Source organism: Copadichromis virginalis, linkage group LG19, assembly GCF_057382275.1.
Source record: "Copadichromis virginalis isolate Kocher_CV1m ecotype Utaka linkage group LG19, C_Virginalis_male_GT1.1, whole genome shotgun sequence".
Classification (NCBI taxonomy): domain Eukaryota; kingdom Metazoa; phylum Chordata; class Actinopteri; order Cichliformes; family Cichlidae; genus Copadichromis; species Copadichromis virginalis.
In genome coordinates, this window is record NC_140636.1 from 29,116,592 (window position 1) to 29,131,898 (window position 15,307).

A 15,307-nucleotide genomic window follows, 5' to 3' on the forward strand; every position below is an offset into this window, starting at 1 on the left:
CTACTCTGGGAGAAAACGTGTCTGTAGCTGCTCTGTTCTGCTGACTGAGTTATCTGCGTATTGTAATAATCTGCATCAGGCAAATCAAAGTGTCAATCTGTCATTTATTCAGCGCAGTCATCGCAGGGACTGTAGGCAGACTGTACAAAATAAAATATTAATTTGTAAAACAATAAAGGAGAAATATAGCACTTTAAACAGCATGGCATTCAAGGTCTTTTTAGCTAGTCATTTGCTTTTTCGAAGGCCTGTAGAAAGAGATCCTTCTCTGTAAGAGCTTCAGTAGCTTGCGAGGCAGGAGAGGAAGTTGATTTCGGAGCACCTCGTTGTTTCTCACATTCTTTGCAATGTAATCCTCACAAATCCTGTCAGGAGGAGGAAAAAAAAGCCTGTCAATTCTCATTTCTATTTTGGGAGACGAATGCATATTTAAAGTAACGTGCCCTACAAAGCAGCAGATACTTAGGACAGCAGATATTTTACTTGTCTCTAACAGAGCTGCTGCAGGACAAACTTGTTTGTAGCAATAAAGTGAGAATCACGGTAGGTCAGGCAAGGCTGATGGCGCCTGTGAAAACTCCGCCTCCATCCCACTTTACATCCTATTCATTTTGCATCGGACTTAATAAGTGCTGCAATGCTCTGTGTCGTACAAGGGATCTCGCTTTTACTTTTCTTGCCTTAGTTTTTTGACATCTTGCTGGTAAAGGTATCACAGAAAGTTTTTTTACCTAAACAGGGGATATGGTTGCGTCTGAAAAACAAGTGCATCATTGCAGTGACCCTGAAAAGAAATGCACAAGGTTTACATAGATTCACATCCATAGACATATTTGTAGTCTTCATTTATTCACAAAACTATGTTCATTAGATCAGTTCCTTTAGCAAACATTCTCCGTAGGTTTTTTAATGCCTCATTGTCAGGTGTAGACTGCTCTGTAGAGAGAAAGAGACCTGATGCCTTACAAAGCAAGATTAAGGGCTTAGTTAACTTCATGGTTAACGCTGAGTTTTCAGTGTTAGAAAGGCAGTTCACTTCATGTTAGGGTACACTGCCACGGTAACTTGTACTTCAGACCTAAGGGGAGTACTACAAATCAGGATTAATGGGTTAATTTGCGAAGTCTCGAAATGGGCTGACTTTTTTAGTAATCTATGTTGAAAACACCCAGACAGGAACATGTTCGGTTTGAAATCATCATAAAGTTCCAATTTTTTCCCTATTCTATTAATTCAGTTTGCTTCAGTTTTATTTATATAAAGTACTTAGTGTACTAGAAACAATCCCACAACACTCTATGAGCAAGTATGTGGCGACAGTCGGAAAGAAAAATTCCCTTTTAAGAAGAAGAAATCTCAGACAGAAACCAGGCGTAGGGAGGGGTGACCCTTCCACCATGACCAGAAGAGGGAGAGGGGAAATTTAGAAGGGAGCCAATATAGGGCAGCTCATAAGGGAGAAATATGGTCTCTCTTTCAAGTCCCTGTCAGTACACTCTCTGCACCACTTTGGATCAATTGGCTTTTCAGGGAGCTTTTGGGGCAACCTGATAATAATGAATTAAAATACAGGAGCCTCAAAGTAATAAAGCATTAAATGAAATGTAAATTCTGATGATTCTGAAATTTTACAAATATTTTATACTCGATTTTAATCAGTTGCTAACACTCGTTTACACATCTGGAATTGCAGCTACTAGAACACAGAGCAGAAACTGTTCAGGCTTTTTATAACCAGGAACACTTATTCAATCAATAAAACCTGCTTCACTTTGATCTGCAGACAAACTAACTAACCTCTGATATAGCTGTGTTGAACTTGCTACCTCATATAGCACTCTGACCTGCTCTGCAGGTTATGTTTCAGTTAAGAGATAAACAGTACAAAAATACCACCTGATCACAAATCAATTCTCTGGAAAACAGTGTCACCATTCCTGGAAGAGCCCATGTAAAGGCAGATCTATAGTTTAAAAAGACTGTTTAAAGTCTATGTTTTTTTGTTATAAGCATTAATAAAAAACATAGATCGTCAAAAACAAGCTCTAATTTGCATTGGCTGCAGCCATTCAAACCCACTTACACAGTGCTGCTTCGGCTGCATTTGTGTCACCTTTAGCCGATATTATATGTTCAGATTTTTCATATTTTCCTAATATGAAGAAAAAGTTTGCCCTTTCTTTCTGAAATATGCCACTGTGCTACCAGCAGACTTGTCCATGTCTACGATTGTTGTCTTTCATGTCATAGCTTGGAAGCGCTGGGTTGACTTAGTTAATTACCACCTTTGTTTGTGTCAGTGGAAGTGAAGCCAGATAAGCAAATGATAACTGTGCACGTTGAACTTGCTTCGAAGTACAAGCCCCTGCAGTATAGAGTAAACCCTGTTTAAATTTTACATAACATACATGTAAACAAAAACATAGTTTTCATGTTGCACCTGTGTCATGATTTCCAAAGACGTGGAAAATTAAACTAACTTCACCTTTGTTTTTAGCTTCTACATGCGTCTCCCTCTGATACTTACAGTGTCAACAAGCAAGATGTAGTCACAACTTCCACCAAACACAATCACATCAGCATCTTTGCCTGGATTAGCTGTGTGCCACAACCTTAAACAGGAGAAGGTACCACTTAAAATCTGATCACAGTTTACAGCAACGCTTTATAACGTTTGTTCAGAGTAATAAATATTACATTCATAAGTTGTTACCTTGGCTTATTCTTAAAGGGATGCTCTAACTCTTTCCACTTCTTTGTTTCGACATCAAGCAACCACCCATCACCTAATCGAGCAAGGTTTGTTTTACTAAGAAGAAAACAACTAGAGGACATAAAAGGACCAAAGCAGCAAAGGAAATAAACTTGAATAAGAGGATGCATTTTCTTACTCATTGGTTTGCAGTCAACACTCAGACCTCCAAACAGGAACAAGGTGTTGTCTGATACTGCTGTGAGTGTGTGCCATGATCTCCCCACCGGAGTTGGGGACAACGGGATTCTGGAAAACCGATTTGGCATGATACACACAGTTAACTTAAAAACTCACTGTGAGCTCAGGTTCTGCATACACCACATGACAAGGTACAGTATAGCAATGACACATGGCTACATACATTTCTGACCATGTCCATGATTCAAGGTTTAAGCAATGGATGTCATTTGTCCTGGTTTCCTGCATTTAAAAAACAGCACAAGTAACTTTCTCTGATCAACACAACATGCATCCATAAACACTACATCGAAAACCAACTGGGACTCTTACCATAACTCTACCTCCACAAATGTATCCTCTGTAACCGAGCGCAGCACTGCCATGGGCTGCCCTTGGAGCAGGAGCTCGGCCCTGCAAGCAAAAACAGTGTATAGTACTGTGCAAAAGTCTCAGGCTACTCCAACATTTCTTTATTTTTTTGCTTCCAGGGACCCAGATGTTATTGGAATTGTTTTTAAAGTTCTTGATGAGTTCTCCAGACTTTCTGAAAGTCAAAGTTACCTTTTCTGTACAACATTGAGTGTCTAAGAGCATTTCAACCAATGGTGTTTTCAAAATAGATAGCATTATGAACACAGAAATGTACTACCTGATTTTGTTTCATTTACTTATTTTTTAGCCATTCAGTGATAGACTTTCTAATGTGATCATTGTCCCTGCTGCATAACCCAAGTATGCTTGAGCTTTGGTGCACAAAACTGATGATCTGACATTTTCTACTCAATCTGCTCTCCATTAATTTCGGTAAGTCATCCCAGTCCCCAGACCATCACACTACCACCACCATTTTTGACTGTTCTGTATTGAAATGCTGTGTTAGTTTTATGCCAGATGTAAAGGAATTCAAACCTTCCAAAAAGTTAAACTTTTGTCTCACAGAATATTTTACCAAACATCTTTGAGCTCATCAAGTTTCTCCTTGGAGGTCTCCCATGAATGCTGTTTTTGCCCAGTTTCTTTCTTATTGTTGAATCATGAACTCCTAACTGAGGCTAGTGAGGCTGGCCTCTCTCTCTAGATCTCTAGATGTTTTTGTGACTTCTGTTCTAACCTCCTGGATGAGTCATCAATGAGCTCCTAGAGTAACTTTGGTCAGCTGTCCACTTCTGGGAAGGTTCACCACTGTTCCAAGTTTTCTCCGTTTGTGTATAATGGCTCTCATCGTGGGTCACTGGATTCCCAAAGCCTTATAAATGGCTTTTCAACCCTTTCTAGACTGACATATGTCAATAATTTGACTTTTCAGTTGTTTCTGTAGCTTTTTGAGATCTTTTAGCCAACTTCACTTTGTTAGACAGACTATATTTCAGTGATTTCTTGAGCCAACAGGTCTAAAGGTCTTGGGGTTTGATAGTGAAATTGAACTCAGATTGCGGTTTATCACAGTTAACTCCTTTTTAAAAAGGGGAAAATTCTGTTTTTCAGGTAGGTTTGGATAGCCTTTTTCCCTTAATAAATGAAATCATAATTTAAAAACTGCCGTTTGCGTTTACATTGGTTATCTTTGTCTGAAATTCCAATTTGTTTGATGATCTGTAATGACAATCATGTAATATGAAAGTAAATCAAATATGCAAAAAAAACAGCAAAAGGGCAAACCCTTTTTCACACTGTACATGGTAGCATTTCTTACAGATTGCACTGGATAAGAACAACACGCATAGGTGATGATGAAATATTGCATCAGCTGTTTCTGTTCAGCTGTGTAAGCATGCCCTGCAGGAGCTGCAGTCAAAGATGTTCCACATTTCTTATACACTGTCTCATCAAAGTGTTGTATAAAGATTGCATGTGCTCAATTTTGGAACATTTTGAGAGCAACAGTCAAACATGCCTAGCCTTAGGTCTTAATAATTATCTTTTATTTATATTTCCACTTGTGAAGTTACTAATTAAAGTTTTATAGCATCAGGGGAAAAATCCCACACATGAAATTCCTGACTTCAGTCAATACCAGCATGAATTAATCTCAAACTGACTCACGTGGGTCCGCGGTTCACTCCAGCTGGACTGCATGGGGTCAAATATGTGAACTTCATTGTTCCATCCCCAAAAGACATCTCCCACCTGGCAATAACAAAAGAGCTAAGCAGGTGTAAAGAAGCTAACTTTTCTAACAAAAACCTTCAAAAAAATCTCACAGAGACAGCTAACAGACTTGTAGTGAGTAACAAAAAACCTACCCATGAAGTTTCATCCACAATAAAGCTTCCACTCCTCCGGTCGAGATCACTCAGTAGTTTGTGACCATAACCACCAAAGTAGGCGAGCCTGGAAAAATATCACACAAAAAAATAATTTCCAATTAACATAAAATTATACATCCAATCAAGAACAGACGTAACGCTGAATAGTTTTCAAAACTCAACACAGGTTGTGTTTTTGTTCGGATGATGACTTTAAGATAAAGAATGCTAAAAAGATGTTGAAAGCCTGACAAAACCTGGATTTAACGTCAAATCCAAAAACAGTAAAACCAAGATTACAAGATTAACTTGTTAACAAAAAATGTTGATTGTGTGGACATCCAAATCTGCTCGGAAATTGGTGCAGGAAACAAAGACACATGGATAGCCTCTTCACTTCATGTATCAAAGTAAGATCAAACACCCAGCATTCAATTTAAAAAATGAAAAAGACACGGAAACCTAATTTATCTATTTATCTGTCCATTTTCTTTCACTTTTCCAAACCAGCGTCATGCGGGGAAAATTCAGTATCTAATCCTCAAAATTTCTTTAGTACCAGTTTTTGACAAGTAATCTTAAAAATAGATTTTAGTTCACAACTACTGATTTCCTGTAGTGATTTATGTGGTAACAAAATGCTGAAAATTAAACTTGATTAAAATTTCACTGTGCTCACCGTCCATTGTAAACCCAGCAGGACAATTTGTCTCGGGGAGAGGGGGCTGAGCCAAACTCATGCATTATCCTCTTCCATGTATATTTCCCATCTTCCAGGTTGACGCCGTACATCTGTAGGATGAGAAACACTGATCAAATCTTCATTCCTTTATCTCTTTGCTGCATTTATTTATCAACATTTAACATTTTCTTTCAGCGTCTTTCCGGTCTTTCCACCTTAAGTTCATGCCCATAGATACTTCTGTTTCGCACAACATTATAAGGTTTATGTGGAGTTTTTGACCACTAGAGGCACTACAGAGTAATCTTTAAATGATCAATACTTCCAGCTACTGATCATGGACACAAAAAACATAAAATGTACATTATTTTTAAAACACTATCTCTGCAAATTTTACATAAGGAAAGAAAGCATCGGGAGTGCTTGCTAAACCTTAAGCATTCACACAATGTAAACATAACTATGTTTACAAAAAAAACACGTGTCATTAACAGTCACGTCCTCAGATATTAGTCAAACCTGATTGGTCTGTCCATTGTCATCACAACCTCCAAATATGTACATGTGTCCATTCATGTAGCAGCTGCAGGTCCCAGACATGGGGGGAGGGACGTCCCCATCCATGTGACACACCTTCCTTCAGAAAAAAGGAAAAAGAAAAGAAAAATGCAGAAAAACTGCTTATATTCACTCACAACTCAGAAGTCAAACAGCCCCAGGAGAGTGCTTGTAAGTTCAAACATAGCTGAAATGTCATATGACTCCAACACAATTTCCACGAGTTGAAAAACAGAGTGAAAGTCAGGGCTTAACAGGCATTGGTATTTTTTGTTTTGCAAACAGAAGCAAGCAGGAATTTTTTCAGTCTTCTTACCAAATACCTGCGTCTAGTTCATACACCCAGATTTCATCATTAGGTAAGAAAACTTCTTCCTCAGCAACAGACTGGAAAGAACAAAATAATTAAATAAATTAAGCACTTTAGCATAACGTCTCATTTCATTTTTATATTTTCATTTGTCTCCAGAGAAGTGTCAGGTGTTTGAGTCAGAAATGAAAAACAAAACGAAATTAAATTAAACTAAAAAAAATATTTTATATTAACAGATGTTTAATCACTACTGACTTATTAACATATAAGAAGCATTATAATACAGGTGCAGGCGGTGGAGTTAGGTCATGTGGTTTGGGAAATGAAAGCAAAAAAAAAAAGCAAGAAGCTGTTACATATAATAATGCACAGCAGTCCTCATTTATTTATGAATGTATTTTTATTTTTAATTTTACTAGGTATAAATTGGCATATACAGTTAATGCCACCATTTAAATATCACATGTTTAATACAGTACTGGAGAAATTTCCCTTCTCTTCCTTGTCATTTGTGTCTTTTATGTTTCAGTGTTTTCTCACCATATAGCCTCCCCACACATACAGGAGATTGTCATGCAACACAGCAGTATGTCCGCTTCGTTCCCGGGCGACCAGCTCCGAGCAGTGCCTCTCAAAGGCGGAATCCATAACTGACTGCTATTTACACACAGAGACGTGAAGGCATGCACTTGAACCTAAAAATCACACAAAAAAGGAAAAAATGTCTAAATGTCTCACCTATGCTCAACTATATGTATTTACGAGAACAAAAGCAACAGCTAACTGTGAGTAGAAACTCGAACCATCCTACTGTCTTCGGTTTATGCTAAATATTATTTGGGTATGCGAAAAGAAAAAAATGGTAGTCTACTAATTCAACCGACAAAAGCTCGGAACAGGTTAATACATAACCACAGTACAAAAACACTGAAAAACTAACGTTTAAATAACCATACTTAGTGCATACTCACGGGACGCAACGCGCTGTTAGCTGTCGGATATTATTTCTTCATGTTTTTAAACCTACATATTTTGGACAAGAAAGCCTCGGTGCCAAATACTGTAAACACAGCTACAAAATAAAATACTACTTCCGGTGAACCTCTTCCAGCATAAAATTTCTATTTGGTTTTTTTTTTTTTTTTTTTATCTCACAATAACTCGGAATTTTGAAGTTATTGAGTCAAAATTTCGAGATATTAAGCCAAGAATTTTACTCTTGGACAGCATTTTGTCTTGTTATTTATTTATTTATTTTTGTATAGATTTTTGTTTTGGTTTTGTTTGTTTCAAAAGAAGACCCAGAAAGGCACAGTTGTTCAGCTTGTACAACATGGACAGTTTCTCTGTCCATCCATTCATAAGCACTAATAACCAGTACTTATGACTAATTACACTATATAGTCAGTAATATATTCAAAAGGATTTTTTTTATAAACTTGAATTAAGGCCAAACAAACAAATATTTTCCAAAATCAATTTCGAAATCAAAAAATACCATGAGACAAATCTACAGTTTTGGAGCAGAATTGTTTGTGTCATCGATACAGTTAATTTGTGGCAATAAACAATTACTAACGTATGGTTCACTATGGTAGCTTACTGACAAATAATGAAACTACTATGTTTTATATAATTATCACAGTCTATAAATGGCAGTAAAATATAAGGTGACACGTGATAGAGTAATTGTATTCTGTTTTGTCAAATCACTATTAACATGCTAAGAAATATACAATATAAACAATGTAACACCTTTTGCGCTTCGTTTTGATAACTTCTGTTATTATTGCTATTATTTTTGTTATTCATAAATAATTTATCCTTAAAAAGCTAGGTGATGTTTTATGCATCTTTAGCCTGTATTAAAAAACACAATAATGGAAATTAGAATAGACTTAAAAGAGAAACTCACAGTCAAAAAAAACATAATTTTGTGAAAATGATTCGGCAGATTTGTTTTCAAGTTCGCTTTTTTTAATAAAATAGAGGCGGCCCCTAAGACGGAAGTGACGACACTTGCGGAAGTTTGCGGAAGTTGACATTTAGCGCCAAAGCTTGAGTCGGAGCAGAAATAATCATGGATGTTGCACGCAGAATAAAGACGAAAGTGTCTTCTGGCTTCAAGATGAGAGGACTTATACTGCGCCCGTATGTATTCTTGTGTAGATAAAAATGTTTTTTTTCTGCTTTGAAAACTTTCGAAAACACAACGACGTCTTTTGTTTCATCTTGAAGTTACGAACAGGCAGCTCGCTGTGCAAGCCTTCTGTATTTTGCCTTATTAAATACAGAAAAAATGTTTTTAAAAACGAACAAAGAAAGCTTTTTACACTTTTGTTAGACTTCATTTTTATTGGATGTGCACATATAATTCGATGTAGTTGGACCGTGTTTAGTCATGTAGTTGTTATCTTTGTTTATTTATTTGTTGATTGGCTTCTTCTTGTTCTGCGCTCCAGTGAGGCCAGCAGGTACCTTGTAGAGGTGCTGGAGTCCGTCAGTCATTCTGAACTTGATGATATTATTGAAAGGGTCTTGGATGCAGTGGAAAAACAGCCATGTGAGTGCAGTACAGCTTGTTGTGTGCTCCTATGTTTGTGCTCCCATGTGAGTTTTTTCAGACTGTGACTGTACTGATTTTTCGCGCAGTGTCCTCCAGCATGATCGAGATGTCCGTGGTGGAAAGTGCCGTGCAGGATTGCACTCAAACTTGTGATGAAACAATGTAAGTTTAAAAAAATAGCATTGTTCTAATATTTTTGGAAGGACTCGGGGTGTCCTTTGTACATCGACTGAAATGAAATATCCACTGGACTTATTACTCATGTAGAAGCTGACACAGTATGCTTAATTAATTGATCATAAAGCATTTTAATATAATGAATGCCGGTAAAAACTAAATGCTGGGACAGAAATCATTCAGTTGCAGGTTCTTTGTAGAGTAAGGTTGGGATTAACTTGTTTACTTATATGAGTCGTCCCTTCCAGAGATAATATTTTCAACATAATTGGAGCCTTTGATGTGCCCAGATACATTTACAGTGTGGAGAGGAAGAAATTTGTACCGTGAGTAAAACAACTTTGGTTTTTTTTTTTTCTCTTTTGTTTTAAAGTTAATGTAAATTATTGTTTAAATATAAATGTTTCTGCCGTTTTGCAGACCGCAGTGTGTCTGGCAAAGATTGTAAAGCTTTTATTTTGACTTTTGACTTCCATCCAGCATCAGTATGACCAGTCATCCAGCCCCCAGTCTGTGTGGCCTGGCCAGAGAAAAAGCTGAACTCTTCAGGGAGCGCTATACAATCCTTCAGCAAGTCAGTAAAATCTGTCTCATGATTCCAGGCTGACCTGCTGTCTTTGCTGCCATTTTTAATATGTATAGTGTGCATGTCGTATTCATTTCTGCAGCGAACACATCGCCATGAACTCTTCACCCCGCCAGCGATAGGAGCTGCTGTTGAAGAGGGTCAAAACAAATTTCAGGTATCACATCTAAGCTACTGTAATGGACACTGTGTTAAACGTGTATTACCTCATGTCAGCTATTTAAAAAAACAAAACAAATTTAACTAACCATTTTTAGCATTATTTGTGTTTCCTAGCTGAAGACGGTTGAAGCATTGCTTGGTAGCACAGCTAAACTGGGAGAGGTGATTGTACTTGGTATGATCACACAACTGAAAGAGGTTAGTGATCCAGATAAATATAAGAGATTATGTTTTGTTTTGTTTTCCATTTCACTGAATGCGATGAAAATTGTGACTTTATGTTCAGTTTGAGGATTTTGTTGTTGTTGTTGTTGTTGTTGTTTAATCTGGTTCATTTAACATTTGAAAACCATTCTTTTCAGGGTAAATTTTACCTGGAGGACCCAAGTGGAACAATACAGCTGGACTTGTCCAAAGCAATATCCTTTGATGTTAATAAAAGTCCTTCATATTATGCAAAATCACATGGAATATAAAAGATAAATTCCTTAGCTCCACTCTCACCAGTTTCATAATGGCCTCTACACAGAATCCTGCTTTGTACTGGCAGAAGGTAAGATAATTACTCTAGTAAAAATGGCAAAATGTGGATTTTATACACACATCCAAGCCTATTTGTGAATTTGCAACTCACGGTTTGTTTTCTAGGTTGGTACGAGGACTCTGTGTTCCACGTCAATGGTTTCGGGTTCCCACCAACAGAGCCTTCATCAGCCACAAGGTCAGAGGAAGAGTAGTTGTACTACAAAATATACATTTTGACATTACATTCTAGTATAAAGTATGAGTTTCTGTGTGTGTGAGATCATGTTCAGACTAAAAGTTAAGGAGCTTCCAGTGAAGTGAAGTCAGTTTAACTTGTCTTCCTTGTTAATTTGTGAAAATGCCACTGAATTAATATGAAGGCAAATACTCTTTAAGTTGGAGATCATCGTCATTATAAGCTACACAGACATGCCAAGATCACACTTCTCAACAGCAGACTATAAAGACTGAATACAGTCACAGTATGTTACAGGAGGGCTTAGTTCCCCAGCCTTATTGTAGTCAGAATGCAGGACTTAAAAATGTTTTTTTAGGAAACTTTTAAAGTGTATAATTTTAATTCAGTTACCATCAGGGGATTGTTAAGAAACAGCATCTTATGAGAACACGATGAGCAATTGTGGATTTGGGCTGTCCTGCTTGGGTCCACAGTATTATTTCATGTTTTACTTGAATTCCTTGATAACTACGGCTCTATTATATGAGGTCCCCAGAAAATGATTCTGATTCCTTGGTGTAATTGTTATATTATTTCCAGAGCATACTACGGAAACATTAACTTTTTTGGAGGTCCATCTGCCACTTCAGTGAAAACGTCCGCAAAGTTGAAGCAGCTGGAAGAGGAGAATGAAGACGCCATGTTTGTTATCGTCTCCGATGTCTGGCTGGACAGTGTGGAAGTGATGGAAAAGCTCAACATCATGTTCTCAGGTCTGATAGTGAACTTTACAAGTCAACAGTACACTTTTGCGTGACACCAGTAACATTTTTGATGTCATTTCTAAATTGCAGGATATGCTGCCATGCCCCCCACCTGCTTCATTTTCTGTGGAAACTTCTCTTCTGCCCCGTATGGGAAGACACAGCTCAAATCACTCAAAGGTAAAGTCTCATAACACACTGAACATCTTGAAATCTCTGCTTGTGAGTTTTGACAGATGCTCTAAAATTTTATTGACATAGTTTTTTGTGTAAACACTGTATGGATCAATTGACTGGCCGTGATATGGAGCTCACGCTGAACGTAAGCACAGCGATTTCCTGTCACGTATGTCCTGTGACAATTCCAGGAATGTTTATTTAAACAAGACAGCTGTGAAACGACGTGTCCTCTGCTGTCCGCTATTATTTTGGTGTCTGAATCCTGGTGTGTGTCCTCAAAAAATTCCTCCGTGGAATGAAAACATTAGTGCCCCTGACATACTGCATACTCTGACCATCTCATACTTCAGTGCACGTTATTTATGGAGCAAATATGGCTGCTGTGCAAGTCATTAACTGTTATAGGAAACAGAGAGTGAATAAAGAGCCACAAGCCAGTGTTATTTGTTTAAAACGATAAGAAGAATAACAAGCTGCTGGAAACACTCCTCAGAGATTCTGGTCCATATTGACATGATAATATCACACACTTGCTGTAGATTTGTTGGCTGGACATCTCCCATTCAACCACATCCCAAAGGTGCTCTATTGAATTGAGGCCTGGTGACTGTGGAGGTCATGTGAGTACAGTAAACTCACTTTCATAGTCATATCTTGTTGGAAGCAGTCATCAGAATATGGATACCCTGTGGACATGATCAGCATGATATTCAGGTAGGCTGTGGCATTTAAAGTTGATGCCACAGCAGAAATCGAGACTCGACAGACCAGGCAACATTTTTCAAATCTTCTGTTATACAATTTTAATCCATTGTAGCCTCAGTTCAGTTTTTAGGTGACAGGAGTAGCAATCAGAGAGATCTTCTGCTGCTGTAGCCCGTCTGCTTTAAGGTTTGACATGTAGTGCATTCAGAGATGCTCTTAAGGATACAGGGTTGTAACAAGTGGTTATTTGAGTTACTGTTGACTGCCCATCAGGAAACAAGCCAGTTTTGTCCAGAGTTGGTTGTGTGGGAAAATCCCAGTGGATCAGCAGTTTCTGACCAGCTTTTTTGGCACCAACAATCACATCTGCTTAAATCACCTTTCTTCCCTATTCTGTTGTATGGTTTAAGTCTTAAATGCTTCCACATGCATAAACGCATTCAGTTGCTACCATGTGATTGGCTGATTAGATGGATATTTTGAATAGCTATACATATATAATCGGTCAATGCTAAAATCTGTAGAACATCTGAACAATTTAATAAAGGGACAAAGACAAAGGTTTTCAGAGGTTTTACTCATTTTTTTTATTATTATTAATTTTGTTTATTGTTTTTTAGAGTCACTGAAAGCCCTTGCTGATGCTATATGCTCATACCCCAGCATTCATAGCAGGTAAGCTCTAATAGATTTTTCACTCTGTTCTGCTATTGTTTTGTTTTCTACTTACTCATGTTTCAGTGTGTTCATCTTAAACCCGCAGTAGTCGCTTTGTGTTTGTTCCCGGTCCTGAAGACCCTGGTCCAGGCACCATCCTGCCACGGTAAACCTTAATAGACGCTTAGATTTCAACTTTACTCTGTGAGATTTTGATTCGAGTGGTTTGAACAAATGTGGGTAAACTATGTTTCAGACCTCCCCTGGCAGACCACATCACAGAGGAGTTCAGACAGAGAGTGCCATTTTCTGTGTTCACAACTAATCCATGCAGGTGAAACAAACATGTGGCTCTTATTTGATGCACAAGTATCTGCTAGTGTGTTTAATTAAGCTTGGAGTACAGGTTTTAGATATGATTTTGAATAGTTTTAGTTAAAACCATGCAGATACATAATGTAATGATGCATATTTCTCTGACAGGATTCAGTACTGCAGCCAGGAGATTATCATTATCAGAGAGGACCTGGTCAACAAGATGTGTAGGAATTGTGTCCGATTGCCCAATAACAATCTTGACATTCCAAACCATGTGAGTTTCAACTTTTCTTAACAAACCTGTTCATACAGGAAGAATCATCACTTCAGCATTTATCATGTTGTCAGAGGTTTATAAGCCTTTGTTAATCATTTTTTGCTAATATTTTTAAAGCAAAAAGTAGCTTTTAGTAGTGATAGTAGTATTTTTCTTTTTCTTTCTCTTCTCAGTTTGTTAGGACAATCCTATCCCAGGGTCACTTGACTCCACTGCCTCTGTATGTCAGTCCTGTATTCTGGGCCTATGACTTTTCCCTACGAGTCTACCCGGTACCTGACGTCATCGTCTTCGCAGACAAATACGACCCCTTCAGCATCACTAACACAGACTGCCTCTGTGTCAACCCGGTATGAATGAATGACAGATTCTTTGTCAGAAAATCGTAGAGGATGCTTTCTTCTAATATAAGTAAGCAATATCTTTTTTTAACCTGTTTACTTTGTCAGGGTTCCTTCCCAAAAAGTGGATTCAGTTTCAAGGTGTACTATCCATCCAACAGGACAGTTGAGGACAGGTGGGGTTTTTCCTCTCTCTTTGTTTTTGGTGTATTTAACAGTGACAATGGTGGTTTTAATGGTGATTGTGCTCAAACTAAACAGTTTTCTTATTTCTTCTTCACAGCAAACTTCAAGGGCTGTGAAGAAAATCCCGGATTTGCAATTTGACTGTACATTACTTTTGTATGATATTAGATGTTGAAAATTGACTGGTAATCAAATAATTTTATGGTCTTTGAGTCTTTGTTCTATGAGGAATAATAAAGTTTTTATGCTTTGTACTGAACTTTCTGACCATTTTGTGTCTATTAGGGCTGCCACAAACGATTATTTTGATAGTCGACTAGTCACCGATTATTTATGCGATTAGTCGACTAATCAGATCATCATCCACTGGACGTAAAACTACAGCTTATTGCACCAGCAGCATCTGCTCTTATATAACTATCATTAGCTTACAGCTTTAAGCTTTTAAGGTGCTAACTAAAAATAAAGACAAGATGATAGTTTATTCAATTTTAATGAAATTTGCAGATTGTTTCGGTAAAGTTTAATAAACTCCTTGCTATCTAAAATATAACAGGACACCGGAGTATATTCTCCAGCATCTCACACTTCTGATAATCAGCTGTCTGCTTGACGTTTATTCAGCTGTGTAAAAACTATAACTTTAATCTCAGCCAAACCGATTTACTCAGGAACAAATAAAATACAAAAAAAAAAAAAAGCCAAACAACAACATTTTTAATTTATCTAAGTGACTCATATATATTTAACCTGAGTCGCGAAAGACGGCGGTGGGTTTGAAAACAATTTGCCGGGAGTCCGGTGTTCTCACGGCGCTAGTGACCTAGCCCCCGGCTAGCTATCGAGCTAGTGGGTAACAGACGTCTCCGAAAACGTCGGAGCGCTTTTGAAAATATGTGGTGTCCTGATAAACTGAGCCGATATTTGAGGTTTACACAGCTACATTCTCGC

General features: G+C 37.7%; 2 protein-coding genes across 4 annotated transcripts; one reads left to right on the forward strand and one right to left on the reverse strand.

Moving 5' to 3' along the window:
* Positions 1–84: 84 nt before the first annotated feature.
* Positions 85–7,825, reverse strand: LOC146686384 (kelch domain-containing protein 1). Of its 2 annotated transcripts, XM_085441093.1 has the most exons (14): positions 7,706–7,825; positions 7,275–7,391; positions 6,738–6,808; positions 6,383–6,500; positions 5,861–5,973; positions 5,179–5,266; positions 4,979–5,062; positions 3,266–3,346; positions 3,117–3,175; positions 2,892–3,001; positions 2,714–2,786; positions 2,528–2,612; positions 732–784; positions 85–365 (listed from the first exon to the last, which is right to left on the reverse strand). In XM_085441093.1, the coding sequence occupies exons 2-14, from the start codon at positions 7,380–7,382 to the stop codon at positions 221–223; spliced, it is 1,188 nt and encodes a 395-aa protein (XP_085297219.1). In that variant the 5' UTR covers positions 7,383–7,391; positions 7,706–7,825; the 3' UTR covers positions 85–220. The 2 variants fall into 2 exon arrangements, with proteins under 2 accessions (XP_085297219.1, XP_085297220.1); XM_085441094.1 differs by lacking the exons at positions 732–784; positions 7,706–7,825 and having other exon boundaries at positions 298–365; positions 7,275–7,382.
* pole2 (polymerase (DNA directed), epsilon 2) lies at positions 7,398–14,615 on the forward strand. Of its 2 annotated transcripts, none has more exons than XM_085441092.1 (19): positions 7,398–7,519; positions 9,197–9,297; positions 9,387–9,462; positions 9,726–9,803; positions 9,958–10,051; positions 10,146–10,220; positions 10,340–10,423; positions 10,588–10,644; positions 10,730–10,778; positions 10,874–10,946; positions 11,529–11,701; positions 11,783–11,872; positions 13,198–13,252; positions 13,341–13,400; positions 13,491–13,568; positions 13,718–13,826; positions 14,003–14,179; positions 14,279–14,346; positions 14,454–14,615. In XM_085441092.1, exons 3-19 carry the CDS (start codon positions 9,398–9,400, stop codon positions 14,470–14,472), a joined length of 1,404 nt encoding a protein of 467 aa, XP_085297218.1. In that variant the 5' UTR covers positions 7,398–7,519; positions 9,197–9,297; positions 9,387–9,397; the 3' UTR covers positions 14,473–14,615. The 2 variants fall into 2 exon arrangements, with proteins under 2 accessions (XP_085297218.1, XP_085297217.1); XM_085441091.1 differs by lacking the exon at positions 7,398–7,519 and adding an exon at positions 8,741–8,885.
* Positions 14,616–15,307: the final 692 nt, after the last annotated feature.